This window comes from Peromyscus maniculatus, chromosome 1 (assembly GCF_049852395.1).
Source record: "Peromyscus maniculatus bairdii isolate BWxNUB_F1_BW_parent chromosome 1, HU_Pman_BW_mat_3.1, whole genome shotgun sequence".
Lineage (NCBI taxonomy): Eukaryota > Metazoa > Chordata > Mammalia > Rodentia > Cricetidae > Peromyscus > Peromyscus maniculatus.
Window position 1 is genome coordinate 111,101,067 of NC_134852.1, and position 20,359 is coordinate 111,121,425.

The window sequence follows — 20,359 nt, forward strand, 5'->3', positions numbered from 1 at the left end:
CAGGCAGAACACTGTATACATAATAAATAAAATAAATCTAAAAAAAAAAAAAAAAAAAAAGAAGTTCTCCCCTTAAGCCCTGCAGAGTTGCAAGGCAAGTAAGGACCCAATCCAAACATGAGAGTAGCTTCAAAAGCTGTAATAAATTCACAACCATATGACTGTGTTATCTAAGAGCATCTATTACGGAATTATGCCCAGGATTTCAGGCCTTACCCAAGAGCAGCACTGGTATACTTGAAAAGGAAATGGATCCCAACAACTAAAGCTAGTTCTACCACACACTAGTTGGGTGACTTTTGATCAGGTACAAAATTCCCTTACCCATAGATGGGGGCGGGAATCTACTTTGTAGGGCTGTAAATAGACTAAACCAGGGATCTACTTTGTAGGGCTGTAAATAGACTAAACCAAACAACACAATAAAGTTGCAGTGACAGAGCAAAACATTTTTAAAATTAAGTGTTATCACTATATTACTCATGAATACACTGGAATTTCTAAGTACAATTTGAAAAACTAAATGATGGAAACTCAAGAAAATTTATAAACTTGCAATTCATGAAATTAGAATAAACAAACGTACATAAAGTTTAGTGAAAATGAGGCAAGAGAACAGGGTGTCACGGTAAACATTTCTAATCCCAGTACTAGGAAGCCAAAGAAAGCAGACTGCCTAGAATTTGAGCCAGCCTAAGAGACCCTGTTGCAAAAAAACAAAAACCAGTTGGGTGTGACAGTCAATGCTTGCAATCCCGGCACTTGGGGGGTTGGGGGAGGCAAATGTAGGAGAATCCTTCAAGTTCAAGATCAGCCTGGTCGACATATAGTGAGTTCCAGGCCAGCCAGGACTACACAGTAAGACTGTGTGTCCATCAAACCAAGGCAGGGAGGAAGTGGTAAGCAAAAAGCAAGTAGAAGGAGAAATAAAAATGGATGCTTTAAACTGACAGAAATGAGATTTGTCAAATCAGGACTAAGAAAAATGAATCTGAGAGTGACAATATGCACAACTCAGTTAAGTATAAGCAAGGTGATACCCATGAATCAAATCAATAGGTCTCTCTCTGTCTAGACACCTAATCATACTACCTAGAGCCCTACCAATTAACTTTTAAGTGCATCTTACTTAGTAGCAGGAATATTTGAGTCTTGGTTTTCACATTTACTTTAAAATAAAATAAAAATTCCTCTGCCTTTGAGTCTACCTTACAGTGAAAACACAGACTTCTAGGACTCTCAGGTTCCTCAACCACAAGTCACAGTAGTAAAATGGGACAGTTTCTAAGTTTTCTTTCAGCCTTATGATTCTAAGAGGAAGAGTCTCTTTTTACTATTAGCATGAGACTTCTTAGGAAGCTTATATACCAATATGGAAGAAGAAAAGGAAAATAACACTTGAGGACCATATACACATCTGCTCTTCTCTTCATAACACTATGACAACAAAGCATTTTTCTGCAGGTTTGGTGGCATACACCTGTAATCTTAATACACAGGTGGTCAAGGCAGAAGGATCAATTCCAGACCAACCTGGGCTTCAAGCAAGACCCATATCAAACAAACAAACAAACAAACAAAGAAACAGCATCTTTCTAAAGCATTATCTTTTTTTCTGGAATAAGCAATGACCTAAATCAATAAAACCAAAGCACTGATTTAAAAAGGATAAAGTACCAGCACCTATAAAATCTTTTAATGAACAGATTTTTCTCTTGGTATTGTCCCCCAATTCTTCATTTTCAGAAAACTTACTTTGATGAAGTGAGGTGCTGAGGTCTACTTAAACTTACCCCAAGCATATAGAATTGTTTTTTAAAAGTAGCAGTTAGATACATTTGTACAGATGAGCACCAGTATACTGAAAGCTGGCATTGTAGTTAGGAAAAACAAAAAACAGCTACCAAGCCAGGTGTGGCAGGAGGATCAAGAATTCAAAGTCAGGCTTGGCTATATAGTGAGGCCACCCTCCCCCCCCAAACAATAACTAAAAAAGAAAAAAATCAAGAATAATCATTAATTTTATATTAATCTTAAGGATATTTTCCAAAATAATGGTATAAGTCAGCTTCCATATTCTCTTTATTCATGTTAAAAGCTTAAAAGCTCAATCTTTGTCTTTTCATGACCAATCTTTATCTTATAACAAGCCTTCCATTTCCCCTTCTATTATGCATCCATCAATCTATCTTCAGTCAAAATATTTCCATTTTTCCACTTATAGATCATAGGTCTCTTGGATTCTGACTTTTCCAACCATTTTCACCACCCCTCCACCACCACCTCCTGTTTGCCGGATTCTCTTTCTCTCCATTCCTATGTTAATCTTTACAGTACGACATTTGTTATCTTTTGGACATACTGCTTCTTTGGAACTGAATGTATCTCTTTGGCAATCCTTTCCCCAAGAATATCTACCAGTTTATCTCTTGAATCTCAAATCCAACACATCCCTCTTTTCTCTAAACCAACCAAGTATGCTGTAACTCGGCACAAGTCTGGCAAGGACCTAAACTTCCAAGCTTCTCTCAGGAACTCAAGTGGTAAGCTGGGAGTGTAGCTCAGTGATGTGGCATTTGTCTAGTTCTGGGTTCCATTCTCAAAACCACGAATATGAATAAATGTTCTTAAACATATCACACACAGACACACACACACACTACTCCCTTTCCAGCAAACTGCTTGTCCCCATTCTATGGCTACTCTCAGTGCTTCACTAATTCTAAATCTCTAGACCAGCACGTAGCTTCCCTCAGGCCCCATTTGCTTGGAAAAAAACAACAAATAATTGCCCCGATCTTTCTCCTTTAGCTTCCCAGATTTTACCTCCCCAGTGCTTCCACTTAACAATCCCAATCCTAGTTATTTCTCAGTCCCTGGAGATCAATGGCCACTGTTCCAAATTCAGCTGTCTTCCTCATCACATCCCACCCATTTCCCTAGCCTCTGGGCTCACTCCCTTTAACAGTCTCCTGGCCATGTTCTCTACCTTCCTTTAGGCCTGTTCCCCAAGCTTTTCAGTTCACTCTCTCATTCTCTGAACCCAACTCTTACATTTCTGGAAACTTTTTTCTATACCCCTCAGGTGAAAGTCTTCTTACTCCTGGACAACTTACTTGATCCACTAATTCCCCTCCACTTTTTTCTCAGTCATTCCCTATTCCCCTCCACTATGGCAGACTTCTCCTCATCTCACTGTTTCACTCTATCTCCAAGCTCATCACTTCTGGAGTTGCTTCCCGTCATCTATTTAAATTATCCTTTCATCTTTCTCAACCTTGTCCTTATTCCTCTCTCTCTCCAACAATGTTATCCGTCCTCCGATTTCTATTCCCTTAGCGCCTCACCTAGTCCCCGAATCTACCTTCTACTCCATCTAAGCATCTCCAGGCCAACGCCAGCATTTCCTCCAATTCACAGCGTCCCTTCCCATGGTACTCTGAACGCCCAGACACCATTCTCCAATGGCCTGGGCCTGGCCTCCTGGGAGAGAGGTACAAGTCACGTACCCCATCCGCATCTTGGCTCCGCTCTGACTGCCCCCGCTGCCGGGCAGAGGAGGGCGAGAGGGTAGACGGCCGAGGTGCATGCTTTTTTCGAGGGCCGACATCAAGGAGAGGCCGCACGTCAACAGTGGCCGAAGCTCTGTCCCACGATACGTGCAGTACAGCCGGTCACAGCTCACTCCTCTAACGACGCCCCAGTCGCCTTTGGACAGCACCCAGACACCGGCAGCGCCGCCTACCGCCCACTGGCTCAGTAAACCCCGCCCCCTCGACTCGGCGCTTCCACCGGAAGTGCGCAACAGCTTCGCACAAAGGAAACTGGGTAACGGAGTCTGCGGATCCCTCAGACTCTTATCAGAGAACTCGACAACCCTCGACGGAAGAAGGAGTCCTCCTGAAGGCAATGCATGCTGGACAATGGAGTCCTCAAATGGTGTACCATTTTGCGCTTGCGCAGCTGCAGGTGCCCTGCCGCAACCTCGCAAAAGTAGGGAGGCAAAGCATTCTGGGTGTTGTAGTCTACTCGCCGGAAAACATATTGGCGCCTTCCCTTGGCACCTCTTTCCGGGAACTGTTGGAGAGAGTTGCTTCTTCCTGCGTCCCAGGCTTCCCAGCGGCGCCCGTTGCCGGGGAACGCAGGCGCCGTGGGAAGGGATGGCGGGAGCACACAGCTTAGGAGCTGGCACCTGTGTTGAGTTGGTCACGAAGGGCCCGGGCTCGGCATGAAACAACGGAAAGGCCAAGGGCCTGGGGGCGGCCGTGGGCGCAAGAAGAGAGGTAACCTGTCTGTCGGAAAGTTGAGGAAAGCGTAAAAGGGCGAAAGGAATTCTGAGACCTCCATCCGCTCCGGTTAAACAAAACAAAAGAGGACGGAACAGAATATCCAGGCGACTAGAAAGTTATTAAAAGACACAACTTCTTTTAAAGAATAGAAAAGAAATAGTGCCTGTGAGTCGATAAATGAGGCAGTGAGGGTTAATAGGTATGGATAGAAGAACAAGAAAATTAAGAGTGTCTCTTACGACAAGGATAAGTGTATGTGTGATAGTAGGATTTGGAGGGGGGGGCATGATATAAGTATCTCTGAATAGCCTGAGATGATGAAAGGGTGTGTGGTATAGGACTTCTTTAAATCAGTAACCCAAACTGACCAGAAGAATAGGGATTGTTGGCCGTAGTGACAGCAGTTACTGTAGGAACTCAGCAGATCATGAAACTGAAAATTGAATATGTGACCATCCTCATTGTGTCACATTGGGTGACCCTGACTTTTGAGATTATAATTGTCTCTTTAGTGAGGAGAGTGCTGTTGAGAACAGTGATGGTACATTAGATCATCGGGTTAGGGACTGAACTGAAGCCACAGTCTGGGAAAGAATCTTGTGCAAGCTATCTAAAAATCAATAAGGCAATTTTAAGGTAATGCCTTTCCTGCCAGCAATGATGGAGGTTCTGAGAAGAAAGATGTCCAGTGCTGGTGTTCCCAGTGTCAAACCAGTCAAGCATTGGTGGATAAGAAGAAAGTCAAAGTAGAAATGCAGTGGAAGTATAGAATAGAATGACCTTGCTATGGCATATGCATATACAGGTACACTTATTATATGCATGTATATGCATATACTTTTATATCTCAGCAGATTATCCCTGCGCTTTGTGGTGGATCTTTTCTCCACTATACAGAGCACAAATTATTTGTTTTAGTTGAAAGAACTGTTCTTATTTATTACTAATCAGATAGATTTCAGTATATTTTCTTCTTATGATATATGATCACTCCCCAAAGAAAAAGAGAGCTAGAAAGATGTATACATAAATGTTTTTATTTGTTGAGACAGGATCTGCCTGTAGACCCCAGGCTGGCCTTGAACTTGAGATCCTTCTGCCATAGCCTCGCAAGTATTTTTTTTTTAAGTCTTCTCTAAATCTTTCAGGAAAGGTACTGATTGAAAGGAAAACCAGGGTTGCAATTACTTGTTTCATTTGCATTTTGATTCATCATCTTTTTGAAATCTAAGATTTGAAGTTAATAAATGTTATTAACCCAGAACTAAAAAATTAGCAGCAAATCTAAAGATGTTAGTCTCCATCCTTCTTGATTGCATGATTTTGGCAGCAAAGATGATTTAAGATGGTCTTTGCTGAAATTCTAAGTTGTGTTGATTCACACTAAATTGTCAGAGGAGCTACTGTTTCATGTTTAATGTCAGTTTTAAAATAAGAATGAGATAAAGATAATGTATTTTAACTGTGGATTTGCAGCAGTATTTAACAAAACTTCCAACTACTGTCCACTTGAATAATTATGTTTGTGTTTTTCAAGTAATATCTTTCAATTAAAGCAAAGTTTGGATTAACATGACTTACATGGACTGTTCCTTACTTAAAATGATCTGAATGCAACCTAAATACTCAGTATCCAACTCTTATAAATGACCAGGTAGGCTGGTCTATGGCCTGTTTTTCTAGTTTCTTCTCAGTATTAGAACAGGTAGGAAAAGCCTTCTCTGTAGACACTAAGTAGTTTTATTTATTTTTCATTCAAAGAGCATATTATGGTGTGGTGGTACACACCTTTATCCCAGCTCTCAGGAGGCAGAAATAGGTGGATTTCTGTACATTTGAGGCTAGCCTGGTCTACATAAGTGAGTTCCAGATAGGTTAATACTATCTAGTGAGATCCCGTCTCAAAAAAAAAAATAATAATAATCCATACATAGTCTAGATTTTATTAACTCGGTTGTGTTGCGTTCCTCCGTAGGTTTGAGTGACGTTTCACCATCCACAAGCCTGCCCCCTCTGGTTGAAGGGCAGTTACGCTGCTTTCTCAAACTGACTATTAGTAAAGTCGTCTGGAAGATCGCGAAGCCCCCCGTGTGTGTACTTGTCCGAGTAAGATGGTGGGGAGAGACATCCGACGGCACCCTCTTTTGTCCCAGGGATGCATTGCAGACTGAACCAAAAGCTGTGAGAACGACCACCCGTTACGCTGTCCGATGTGGTCCAAAGCAGTTCACCTCGTACCTAACAGGTATGTATGCGCTTGCTTTGTTGTCGTAATGGCAAACCCGATAGGAAACCTGCTTGCCGTCAGCAGGCTATTATTTCAGCAAAGACCAACTTTAAACTATCTTTCCTGCCAAGGTCATACAGTCAAGGACAGAGACTAATGTCTTTAGATTTTGCCACTATTTTTTAGTGCTGGGTTCATAAGACTAACTTTGAATCTTATCAGATTTCATAAAGATGATAAATCTGAATGTAAATCGTATTTATTTGTAAAACTTAAATCTTCAAATGAGAAAGGTTAATAGGTCAGTAAGAAAAAAGGTGTCTTTTAATGCAGGAATCAACAGTCATACATTCATTTGTACATCTTGTGAGGTCACTATACTTCATCTAAACATTTCAGTTGGTGTTAGGAACTATAGGATTTGGGGAATGTACTTTGACATTTCTGACCCTCTTCCCTCTGCTATAAAGTGACATCAAAAAGCTACCCTTTGGCCATCTGGGTATTTTCATGAAGAAACAAACTGGCTGAATGGAAAGAACACAGATTTGAAGTCTAGACTGTTAAGTTAGAACTCTAGATCAGACCTGGATTGTTGTGTGATACTAGGAGGTTTTTGTTTCGGGTTTTTTTTTTGTTGTTGTTGTTGTTTGTTTTTCAAGACAGAGTTTCTCTGTGTAGCTCTGGCTGTCCTGGAACTCACTCTGTAGACCAGGCTGGCCTCGAACTCAGAAATCCACCTGCCTCTGCCTCTCGAGTGCTGGGATTAAAGGGGTGAACCAGTCGGCCAGGCTAGGAGGTTTCTTAAGAATGTAGAGTCTCAGTTTCCGATTGTGGGGAGAATAGTATGTTCCTATTAGGAATTATCATGGAACTTGATGGAAAAAATATGAAGTGACCAGTCCAGTACCTGCTACATTGTAGGTGTAAGGTCTGCACAGATAGTATTTGAGGAACTGGGGGAGAAAGTTTTAAAGTATTGACTCTATCAAGAACTCACATGAGGCGTTAATAAGTGATGCCAGGCAGTGTGTGGCAGTATGTATGCAACTACCCCATACATAGAGAAATGTGACTCTTGTAGGTTGTCAATAAAGGGCAATCGTGTAAATTATTAGGAAACCAGAATCCTACTTCTGCTTTTTACTCTTTCTACTTTATATTGAATGAGCCATTTCATCTTTCTGGACTTTAATTTTCCTACCAGTAATTTGAAGGAGCCTAACACAAAATAATATGTCCATGCCCAAATTTCGTTTTCTAGTTAGAAAAGAAATCAAGGGAAAGGCAGTGTTTGAGTAGGACACAGATGGGGTGAACCTTGTAAGAGTGAGCCAGCTGTCAACATAACCATGATTGTTTTCTAGAAAATGGAGAGCTAAGATGGGCTGGTGAACTGGCTCAGGGGGCACAGACACTTGGCACAGAGCCTGAGCACCAAAATTTGAGGCAAAGGTCCCACATGTTAGAGGAAGAAAACTGACTCCCACAGAGTTCCTCTGACTGCCACTTGTGCATGGTGGCAGTGTCCCCTCAACAGTAAATAAATGAAATAGATGAAAAGAAGAGAAGGAGCCAAGCGGTCTGTACTTCCTTCATAGAAATGCCCACTATAACTGAAAACTTGGGAATATGACTATTTCTGGATCTGGGGGCGGGCATCTGTGCTATTGTTGTTCTCTGCACCCCTCCTCTCCTGCACCCTCCTCTCTCCTGCACCCTTTTCCTGCATGTCACACTTAAGACACAAAGGTAAGCTAATGAGTAGTTTCTAGATGGGCATGAGACAGAGAGTCCATGGGGAGAGGAAATAGTGAACCAGTGAGTTCAGGAAAAACAGCAACACGGAGCCATCACGTGTCTTACAGTTTATGAAATGCTTTCAAGTCTGTCAGCTCAGGAAAGCCGTCCTGTGATGCAGTGAGATGGTTTCTTGTTCACTCCTTCAATCCTGTTTTATCTTACTCTGAAAAGATGTTAATACAGTCACTAAACACTCTAGATAGAGTGTTTTAAAAGCCATTTTATTGAAGGAAAATGGAAATACAGGTGAAGAATTAAGCTGAAGCCTCTGAGGAGTCTAGAACACTTGTCTTGAGGCCCTGTCTACTTGCTGAGGTATTAGACTCATTTTCTAGATGGTGGGTTTAATTTTTGTTGTTGTTGTTGTTGTTTTGTTTTGTTTGTTGTTTTCCAAGACAAAGTTTCTCTGCAGCTTTGGAGCCTGTCTTGGAACTTGCTCTGTAGACCAGGCTGGCCTCAAATTCACAGAGATTCGCCTCCTGAGTACTGGGATTAAAGGCATGTGCCACCACGGCCCAGTGACATATAATTTTTTTAAAAAAATTTAACCCAAGGTCACCATAACCCTAGCCTTAATTTTAGGAAGACTCTTGGCTCCAGGATCACTAATATTTATTCTTTTATGCTGCCTCAGAAGGTAGAGAGCTTGGAGCTGGAGCGATGTCTCTGAGGTTAAGAGTACTGTCTGCTCTTCCAGAAGATCTGGCTTGGGTTCCCAGCACTCATATGGCAGCTGTCAACTGGCTGTACCTCCAGTTCCAGGGGATCCTTCTGGCCTCCAAGGGGCACCAGGCACAAAAGTGGTGCATAGACATCCATGCTGGCAAGGATAGGAGGCTTGATAACGCCTCATTGTTTCCTTTATGTCGTTCTCCTCTGCCCTTTACTCTTTTTCCAGACATAGAGTCCGTAAACACTCCGAAACATACTTCAGTGGCCCTCAAGCATCCATCTTCACCACTGTTTAATCAGAGAAGATTCGGGTGGAATGAGTGATGTGGGAATGTGCATATACTGAGTGATGGCACAGCAAGAATGAGGATAAGGACCACAGATCTGTTAGAACGAAGCATCTTCTCCTTTAAGCAGTGTATAGTAAAGTAACAGAGTATAGTCAGCTTTAGAATTGCAGAGAACTAAGTTTTAGCCCATTTTGATGACTGTAATACTTACTGAACCTTGCACTGTTAAGTGACCTCTCTGATCATGTTTAACCCCCAACCTAGAGTTAGAACACCTCTACCAGAGTATTGTAAAGAAAGGGCCAAGGGTTGGGGGCCAAGTGGTGGAGTGCTTGGTGGAAGGCCTTGTGTTTGGTTCTCTGCTCTGGGAAAAAAAAAGAAAGGCCAGTGAAGTGACTCAATGCTTAGAGGCACCTGCCACCAAGCCTGATGACCTGAGTTTGCTCCCCAGGCTCCACACGGTGGGAGGAGAGAACCAGCTCCTGCAAGTTGTCTGTGGCCTCTACCTGTGTGCTGTGATATGCTCACACACACAACACACAAAAATAAGTAAAGAGAAGGGTAATTTTAAAAACAAATTCTGAAGAGAATACTGAGGCATAAAAGAATCTAGTCATTAGTAAGTAACCGATAGATGTTGGTCCACTTCCCCTATTCCACATCTGGATAGCATTTGCAGCCTCCTTTTGCAGATGTATTTATATAATTTTCTGAGATAAGCACCAGGAAAAGGGCTGTGATATGTTAAGTAATTTGTTTAAAGTCATGTAATAGTCATTCAGTAACTGCTATGTGGGAAGACACTGTCCTGTGTAATCTATATGCAGTATCCTCAGTTCCCCCACACAGATGTTAAGATGCCTATTTTATAGATGGTTCTACCAAAACAGCTCATGACTTAGAGCCAAGAAAATCCCACATGTCTCTTCTCATTATAAGTCCTATACTTTTCATTTAAGGGTTGAACAAATAGTAATAATGAACCATTTCTCATCTTCAATAAGAAAATACTCAGAATTCGTACTGTCTTGACATATTAGATTCCATTTGTGTACACTTTATTCTCTTTCTATGAATTAAAATTCTGAAGGGATGAGAGATAAATTGTAGTTAATGTGTTTCTGTTTGTCTTGGTTTCGAGTGTTTTTTGGTACCTCAGTATTCCAAACATAACTTAGGAACAAGCAATTGGCTTCTGGGAGGTCAAGACCAACCCTGCAGTCCCACAGGACTTTCTCTAAGTCAAAGCTGAAAGGATGGGAGGGAAGTAACTAGGAGGTGTTATTAGCAATTATAGTCAGTATCTTAGGACCAGTGCTGGAGTTCTTGGCAAATACATTTATTAGTGCTTTTTGTTTGTTTGTTTGTTGTTTTGTAATGAGACGAGGTCTCGCTGTGTGGCTATGGCTGGCCTGGAATTTACTGTATAGACCAGGTGGCTTCCAACTCATAGAAGTCGATCACTCTGTCTCTACCTCCACAGTGCTGGGATTAAGGGTTTATGTACCTGGCTGATACATTTACTAGTACTCTTAAAGATATCTGTGTGTGTGTGTGTGTGTGTGTGTGTGTGTGTGTGTGTGTGTGTGTGTAGGACAACCACAGATGTTGTTTCTCAGGCTCTGTCACTTTTGTGTGTGTGTGTGTGTGTGTGTGTAGGACCCAGGGCTCACTGTGTGGCACTTGCTAGCTTGACTGGATGGCAAACTCCAGGTATCTGTCTACCTGTCTCCACTTCCTCCGTGCTGGCATTTAAGTGCCCACTACCTTACCTGACTTTTTTACATGGATTCTGGGGATTGGACTCAGATCCTTGAGCTTTCAAGACAAGCACTTACCCACAAAAGCATCCTCACTAGCCCATGAAAGGTGTTTTTCTTACCACATACTTAATATGCTAACTATTCAGCATTTATAATATCTATAATATCCCGTACCTGTCCCTCCTCTCTAAAGCTCTCGTTCTTTTGGTGTTGGGCTCGCCTCTCCTAACATGGTATCATAAGTAAGCGCCTGGTTTACTTCAATTGAAAGTTTTTCACCATGTACCATATGGCCTACTTCCAAAAACCAAAATAGTGGAAACTATCTGAATATGTTGTAATTGTTTCTGATTAGATATGGCCGTGCTGGTGTTGGAAGTCATCACCAAACTTGACCACCTTCCGGTTGGCAGAGTTCAGATCAATGGACTCGCCCAGCTGTCTCCCACCCATCAAATCAATGGATTCTTTACCATTGTTTCACCAGCATCTAAGAAACTTGGAGACCTTCAGGTAAAAATGTTGTAATTCTTCACTGCCATGTTATCCCTTTTCTCATTACTGGAGCCAAATTCCTGATAGGAAGCAACCTGAGGGTTTATTCTGATTCCCAGTTTGAGGGTACAGTCACTTGTGGGAAAGCTTGAGGCTGCTTGCTCACTCTGGGGAAGATCGGCAAGCAAAGATAGGACGGGTCCGATAAACCTCAAGTCCACCTCACGCCTCACTTCTCTTGGCGAGGCCCCACCTCCTAAAGGTTCCACAACTTTCCAAAACAGCCTCACCAGCTGGGACCAAGTGTTCAAATACAGGAGCCTATGGGGGACATTTCCTGTCTGACCACCCAGTGACGGCTGCAAAGAATAGAGTCTGGGGGCAGAAGTCAAGTCTTCTAGAATGGATAGGGCCATGGTTCCCATGTCTCTGCAAAGTCCTACCGTGTGCCTTACTGACTGCACTTGGCTTTGTTTCCGCTTTCTCTAAGTCCACCGCCATCAGGAGGCTTTCACACTACCTGCGCTGTACTGAGTTCGCAGGAGCATTGATCGAGTCGTCACTGTTGTAGTGCAGTATCCAGAACTGTTGGTTGATGGGATCCCCATGTGGAGTCTAGACTCTAAAGGATGAGACTCTGTTTTCTTCCTTTGCTTCCCCCAGTTCCTAGTACAGTGCCAAGAAGCCGTGGTTTGACTCCTGTACATGCCGTCTTTAATATTGTCACTCATTGACCCACTTTTATGTACCACTAATACAGAGATAAGACACAGCTCTCATAGAGTTTTCTAGAACACATTATGACACATACTGTACTGTAGGTATGAGAGGGTGCTCTGAAGAACATAGGATTCCTTTTCTGAGGGAACTCTGGGAGAGCTTCAGGGTAAACACTTAACATTCACATTTTACAAATTCAAACAATGAATGAATTCTCCCAGGAGCCCTCATGCTTCTTCCTGTAAGCAGCCTGAGGTGAACTGTGAAGATGGTTCGCTACTCCTTGACACAGAAAGCCCTAAAAAACCATGCAAATCACGAGATTCAAATATTTGTGTCCACTTTAAGAACACTGAAACTGCCCAGACCATCAAGAGTATGCATGTCCAAAAAGCCACCAAGAATCTGGAAGATGTCACGTTGAAGATGTCACTTTGAAGAAGCCCTGTGTGCTCTTCCCATATTATAATGGTGGAGTCAGTAGGTGCACCCAGGCCGTGTCCAGTGGGGCTGGACACAGGGTTGGTAGCCCAAACAAGTACCGAATTATTGCTACACACACTTAAGAATGGATAGAGTGATGCTGAACTTAAGAGTTTAGATATGGATTCTCGTCATTGAACAAAGTGCACAAAGCTCCTGAGATAGGCCATTGAGTTGACAGAGCTAATGGCTGGATTAACCCACACATGAGCTCACTGCCACAGTGAGATGATCCTCGCTGAAAAAGAACCAATTGTTCCAAAGCCAGAAGAGGAGGCTGCACAGAAGAAAAAGGTGTCCCAGAAGAAACTGAAAAAGCTAAAACTTAGAGCATGGGGATAAATTCAGCATGGAATAAATGCAAATAAAGGTTTAAAGTTTTCAATTGGTTTTACACCTTGCTAAATTTGCCCTAAAGTTAATACAGAAAATGAAATAAATTGGAGAGGAAACCAAGCAAAAGTGGAGGAAGAACACTAACATTGCCAGATACAGAATGACCACAGAGGCACACATGTCACTCTGTCAGTGCAAGAGAATAGCAACTCCGAAATGCCTGCAGCCAAGTGGAGGAGCTCAAGGACTTGTCACTGGATGTGTGTCACTTTTATTCCGTTGATGACTATGGTGAAGTGAGGCTTGTTTACTCATGTGTCTGCTGCTGTAGGGTTTGCATCAGGCTCCAAGATGCTGAACTTTATGTTTCAAAGCCATAAAGACAATCAGCTTCATTTGCCTCAGTCTTATAGAAATACCCCCAGAAGAAGAGAGTGCTCTGTATCCTTGGGGTTAGTTAGGTCAATGTCTTTTCAGTGCTAGAGAAATGCAAACAGTTGGTTTAACAGAATTAATTGTAGTTTGATGACGACCAAAGAAAATTAAATGGTGCTACAGGTATGCGTGTGCTTTGATGCCTAGGGAAAAATAAGGAACGAAAATAGCGGTAGGAATGGAGGATTCTATGTGGCCTTTTATGGTGGTGGTGTGTTTTTCATAATCAAAATATAATTTGAAAATATGAAATCCATCCTTTTAAAGTGTACAGTTCAATTTTTGTTTTCCAAGTATAGTCAGCAGAGTATATAAGCTTTACTATTTTCTGACTCCAAGACATTTCTTTCATTCCAAAACCCGATTTTTACTTTACTTAATATCAGTCACTCTTCCATGATCTCCAGCCCCAACCCCTGGCATATCATTCTACTTTCTGTCCTTATGTATTTTCTACTCCTGATGTTTCAAATATACAGAATATTGTGTGCTCTTTTGAAACTGGGTTCTTTCACTTAACATAGTGTTTTTAAGATTATATATGGCATAGCATATCTTCTTTTTTGTGGGTGAAACATTTGATTGTATAGATAGACCTCATTTTATCTGTTTTCCAGTTAGTGGACATTGGGTTTTTTAGCTTTCATGAACATCTCTGTTTAAGTCCTTTTGTGAACATGTGCTTTCAGTTCCCTTGGGCACACACGTAGGAGTAGAATTGGTGGGTGATATGGCACTCTGTTTAACTTTTTGAGGAACTACCAGAGTTTTCCAAAGCAGCTATACTATTTTTTGACCATATTTAAATGTAATTTATGTAATAAGATTTGTATTTTTAAATTTAAAAGTCATTGGATTTGAAATGTTTTTAATGGAAGATTGAGACAGAAGTCAGATTCTGAAAGATAAGGAGTTTAGAAATAAGAAGCAATTCACTTACAGTGAAGTAGAAGTAACAGTTAAAATTTCCCTTTTTCCAGAACTGGAAATATAGTTTAATGGTTAAAAGTACTTGCTGTATTTCCAAAGGACCAGAATTCAGTTCCCAGCACGTGTGTTGGGCAGCTCATAACTGCCTATAACTCTAGCTCCAGGGGATCCAACACCTCTAACATCTACAGGCATCTGCATTTGCAATCATATAACCACACACACAATTTTTAAATAAAACAAACCTTTTTGGGCTGGAGAGATGGCTCAGAGGTTAAGAGCACTGCTTGCTCTTCCAAAGGTCCTGAGTTCAATTCCCAGCAACCACATGGTGGCTCACAACCATCTGTAATGAGATCTGGTGCCCTCTTCTGGCCTGTGGGGATATGTATAGACAGAACAATGTATACATAATAAATAAATAAATCTTAAAAAAAAAAGCTTTTATATATATATATATATATATATATATATATATATATATATATATATAAAACTTTTTTAAAAAGTATTTTTAAAAATTCCTTTTTTCCCAGAGAAGCAACAGTGAAAGAGGGATATAGGATGATATAATGGAAAATGTGCAGCAGGAGAGAGAGCTCAGCAAAGGGTTTGCTGTGCAAGCAGAGGACTTGAGTTTGGAGTCCCAGAACCCTTGTAAAAGGCAGACACGGCTGCATGCACCTGTAAGCCCAGGACTGGGAGGAGAGTCGGGCAGATCCCAGCCAGTCCAGCTGAATGGGGAGCACCAGGTTCAGGGACTGGCTCTCAGAAGAATGTGGTGTTTTAAACAAATGTGCTTGAGGAAGACATCCTTAGGTCAGTCTTAGCCTCCACATTGCTGCCACACAGACAAGGTGTGCCTGGACACACATGTGCACACATGCTCAACACAAGCAACTAGATGTGGACAAAGAGAACTTGGTTACCAAAATCATTTTATGTTGACTAGCTATCATTTATAGTTGCTGAGCTTCAGTGCTCCATTTGTAAATGGCTCTAAAGCACCGTTGCCAGCATTAAATGAGAAGAAGCTACAGAAACACTCTGTGTTGGGCTAGCCTGCAGTAGCAGCACAGCAAACCGCATGCGTTCGAGAGGAGCTAAGTGCAGTGAGTAACAGGATTGAGAAATTTAGATATGGCAGGAAACGGCTAGCATAATGCCCAGTGGTTCCCATCTAGTGTTTGAGCTACAAAGGCTTCTTGTATCTTTAAATGTAAAAGAAAAATACGGAATTTAGCCTAAAATATTGTAGGGGACCTAGTGAGTTCAAAGAAGAAAGCCATGGGAAATGGAAAATAAGATCATTGAGCCAGTAAGATTCTGAAGAGAATTGGATGGGGATGGTCTTATCATGGGCATGTGCAACATTATCACTGGCTGTACTTACATATGTAAGTAGTGTTTGCTACACACAAATCCAGGTGCCTTTGGTGAGAGTCCTTTAAAAATGTACCATTCTCGGTAGGCTTTGGTTCTTTCTCGCTTATCTGTTGATATGACTTGTGTTATAGAACAGCCTTTACGGTTCAGTTTTTAAAAATCTCCTTAAATTCCAGTATTCCTATTTATTCCATTTTTATCATGCATCTTTTCTACAGAATGGCTATAGTTTGTTTCATAATGGTATTGACAAAATGGTTTAGACATCACATTTTGTCCATATATTACCCATTAGAAATATTTTCTTTTCCATAATGAAGCATGCCTGTTCCCATTCATTTTAAATTCACTAAGTCTCTTTTTCTTCCTTCATGGACACAGAAATATTCCACGTTCTTTGCATACACACACTTACATATGGTGTAAAAATGGAATCAAGGCTGTTTTAGAAGAAGAAGGGGTCTAGGAGGAGGAGGAAGGGGAACAGGAGACTATGGGGGAGATAGTGTCATAAAGTACATAATATATTTGAATTCAAATGTTGTTATGAGGGCTTTGAGGACAGCCCAATGGGCAAAGTGCATGTTGTGCAAGTATGAAATCCTGAGTTCAAATCCAAAGAACCCATGTAAAGTTGGGCCTGGTAGTGCATGTCTCTAATCAGTGTTCCTGCAGCAAGATGGGAGGCTGAAACAGGAGAATCCCTAGAAGCTCATGGACCAGCTAGCCTGTCTGCACACTGATGAACAAGAGAGTCTCCCAAACAAGGTCGAAGGCAAAGACAAGACCCAAAATTGTCCTCTGACTTCAGTGTAACACCATGCACACCTATGCCTGCTCTCACACACAAACACACAAGGCACACAAAGATTATTTTAAGATGTCATTATGAAAACCATGAGTATATACTTATTTGAAAAAGAAACATTCCACTTTCCTCTTATCTCTACTATAAGAAAGACAGCAGATTACAGAACCCACAGACACTAAAGAAATTTGACGACTTAAATGAAATGGACTGATTCTTCCCAAACTGAACTATGAGAACTCCCTGAAGTAGAGGAAGAAATAGCCTGAATAGACCTGGGACTATTTGTAAAAACTGAATTTGTAGTTTCAGACCTGCCCCCCAAAAAGAAATCTCTAGTCCTGGATCACTTCATTAGCAAATTCTTCCAAACATTTAAGGTAAGAAAAAATACCACCAATCTGTCTCTTCCAGAAAAATTGAAAAGAAAAAAACACTATTCTGAGGCATGTCACACTTTAATGCCAAAACTAGAGAAGAAAAATATAAAACTACAGAGCAGTATCTTTCATGAACCTAGACCTCAAAATCCCTAAGAAAATACTGGCAAACTGGGGCCAGCACTCCAGGAAGAATAGTCCTGACCCCAAGAGCTTACCTCAGGAATGCAAAGCTGCTTCAGTATTTACAAAGTAATTAGTGTGATAAGACACCAGTCATGGTGTGCTAGCCACTAAAAAACAGAAACATTTGCAGCACCACAGTGGAATACTCTCCAAAGCTTATACACTAGATGATGGCATTTATAGGAGAGTCTTAAAAGGCACTATGAGTAGATGGTAGAGGTTCACAGTAAGGAGGGCATAACTATAAAAGGATAATACAAGGCAATTATTGGGATAGTGGAACTGTTCCCTTTTTGATTATGGCAGTAACAGTTACATGTGTATGTATATATATAGGAAAAGTCATGAAATTACAGTTATAAAATTATTGTTTTACTATAAGGAAATTAAAAAAGAAACCTAACTGCTGTGGGATGTCTTTCTGTATGCTGTGAATATGTGTGGCTCCCATTGGATAATAAATAAAGCTGTTTTGGCCTATGGCAAAAAAGCTTACAGCTAGGTAGGAAATCCAAGCAGAGGTACAGAGAGAAGAAGGGTAGAGTCAGGAGAGACTCGAGCCCACCACCAAAAGAGCAACAAGATGCCAGCAGACCAGTAATGCCATGGCCATGTGGTAACATAGATTAATAGGAATGGGTTAATTTAAGATGAAAAAGCTAGCTAGCCAGAAGCTTGAGCCATAAGCCGTAGATTTTGTAATTAAGCCTCTGAGTGATTATTTTATAAGTGGCTGCAGGATCATGGGGCCAGGCAGGACCAGAGAAACTTAACATTACCTTTGGTGCCCAACATGGGGCGCCAAAATGTAGCCAAAAATTTCTCTGGTCCTGCCCAGCTTACGGGTGAGAGAGATTCATTCCAACCATGGGGCTAGGCAGGACCAGAGAAACTTCTGGCTACAACTAACTAATAGCTCCAGGTGTAACAACAGAGAGTAGTCATCACTCTGCTTCATATTAGGATGTGCTAGGAACTTCAGAACTGGATACATATCCTGACCAAGTTACTGGTCTATTCCAGTTCATTTTTTGCCACATTAGAATAGGGACTCAATATTGCTGGATCTTCTTATTTTTCAAGAGAAGCCAGAGATACAAATTGAAATGTAATTTTTAAAGCATTGCTTAATCATTATTTAAATGCTGTGTTGCGTAGCATAATTCTGAAAATTGTACGTTAGATGCCACAGATATAAGTAGAAAACTGTAGGCAACTTAGTACCAAAGAGCCCCTGAGTCATTGCTAGAAGGCAGATATATTCTTAACGTTGCTCTGTTATAGATGGGAGATGCATATGGTATATTTATGGTATATGTGGATAGTGTGGGCTTCAGGAGAGGGTGATATATTTAGATGACAAAATGTGGTCTGGAGACAGAAGAACAACAGTAACAAATACTGTTAGTTCCTTATCCTGACAAATGAAAGTTGTTTTCATTGGAGAAAACTTGGGGAAAATGAAGACATTTTAAGGGAGAAATCTCCAGTTTAAAAAGTAAAATAGTTTATATAACATAGAAAATCTGGTTGGAATATAGCATGTTTAGCATGCATGAGGACTCAGATTCAGCTCTCAGCATGGGAGACAGGCAAACAGATAGACAGACACTGACTCATTAATGACACTGGCAGAGACGTGAACACAGAGAGAACCTAGTTGGGGAGGGGCATAGAGATGGGAGGAGTGAAAGTATAGATGAATGCAGGACTGTATTAAGAACACTGAGAAGCAGGGGGCGTAGGAGTCAAGCCCAGGGGGTAACCAGTTGGTTAATCTGTTTTATGCATCCAAAATTAGATGTTTTTCCGTCGTCTGCAATGTTTTATTTATCTCAGCTGCACTCAGCTTCATCTGGCTTCATGCCTAGTATTTTCTGCTTAGTCATTTCTGTTCCACTCCTGGAAACGGTCCCTGCACTCCTTCCTCACCTCTGCTCTGAGCTCAGTTCTCTCCCTAGAGTCCCCACATCACATGCACACATTCTTACCTGAGCAGTTGTGTTTAATTTCTAGATTATTTAAGTTCTGTAAGATCCATGATCTTCCGGGACTGTGTTATAGACATCACTCTGCCCCAGGCAGTTAGCACAGAGCTGGTATCAACAAATATTAACAGATGAGTTAGGCCAGCCCTAAGACTGAGTGTAAGGTGGTTGCAGAAAATACGAAGATCAACAAATATTAACAGATGAGTTAGGCCAGCCCTAAGACTGAGTGTAAGGTGGTTGTAGAAAATACGAGGTCTTTCTCTGAGCCTTTCTCCACTATTGAAAGTCACAGCAGGCTTCTAAGTTGAACATAACTGATTCAAATGTGCTTAGGGCAAAGCAAGTCTCACTGGCCAATCAACAAGTCTAAATTAAGGGCAGGGGTACTTTTACTCAGTGCCCCCTACGCTTCTAAAATGCAGTGGCAGTCTTTGGCAAGTGATAACCTGAGCAGCCAGGATTATAGGTGAACTATTCCAGCGATCACTGCACATAGTATTCATCTTGCTACACTCCTGGTGTATGTCTTGTAAGAAAGTCTTGATGATGAGCAGATGTGAAGGGTTTATAGTTCTTGGTTCATGGTCAGAATTCTCAGTAAGCACTAGGTTTGGTTTTTTTTTTTTTTTTTTTTTTTTTTTTTTTTTTTTTTTTTTTTTTGGTTTTTTTCGAGACAGGGTTTCTCTGTGTAGCTTTGCGCCTTTCCTGGAGCTCACTTGGTAGCCCAGGCTGGCCTCGAACTCACAGAGATCCGCCTGGCTCTGCCTCCCGAGTGCTGGGATTAAAGGCGTGCGCCACCACGCCCGGCTGTTGGTTTTTTGTTTGTTTGTTTTTTTGTTTTTTGTTTTTTGTTTTTTTTCGAGACAGGGTTTCTCTGTGTAGCTTTGCGCCTTCCCTGTAACTTACTCAGTAGTCCAGGCTGGCCTCGAACTCACAATGATCGACCTGGCTCTGCCTCCCGAGTGCTGGGATTAAAGGCGTGTGCCACCACCGCCCAGGTTTGGTTTTTTTGAGTTTATAGATTGGCAGTTTCTCTATACAAAATATTCATTGACCTTTTCAAAGATATCTTAAAAAGTATTTTTTCATTTCTTGTGTTGGTCATTCATCATTATTTGATTGTTTAAACAGTCTCTCCTCCTCTTTCTGTCATTAAACTACACTT

The 20,359-nt window shown here is 41.4% G+C and overlaps 2 protein-coding genes across 9 annotated transcripts in view; one reads left to right on the forward strand and one right to left on the reverse strand.

Moving 5' to 3' along the window:
• Window positions 1-3,776, reverse strand: part of Ppme1 (protein phosphatase methylesterase 1) — a 58,999-nt gene extending 55,223 nt beyond the window's left edge. Inside the window, exon 1 of the mRNA XM_006982148.4 lies at window positions 3,510-3,776. Within this exon, the coding sequence (XP_006982210.1) occupies window positions 3,510-3,610 (101 nt within the window). The 5' untranslated portion in view covers window positions 3,611-3,776. The remainder of the gene's footprint in view (window positions 1-3,509) is intronic.
• A 30-nt stretch (window positions 3,777-3,806) lies between these two features.
• Window positions 3,807-20,359, forward strand: part of C2cd3 (C2 domain containing 3 centriole elongation regulator) — a 119,514-nt gene continuing 102,961 nt past the window's right edge. For 3 of the 8 annotated variants that reach the window (XR_013043554.1, XM_006982147.4, XM_076548310.1), the window contains exons 1-3: window positions 4,063-4,283; window positions 6,265-6,534; window positions 11,400-11,557. Coding sequence is in view for 6 of the 8 variants with exons in the window: in XM_006982147.4 (XP_006982209.1) it covers window positions 4,229-4,283; window positions 6,265-6,534; window positions 11,400-11,557 (483 nt within the window). In the remaining 2 variants the exon portion in view is untranslated. Of the gene's footprint in view, window positions 3,994-4,062; window positions 4,455-6,264; window positions 6,535-11,399; window positions 11,558-20,359 lie in introns of those variants that run through there. The other 5 variants (XM_042279667.2, XM_042279674.2, XM_042279658.2 and 2 more) reach the window with 4 other exon arrangements.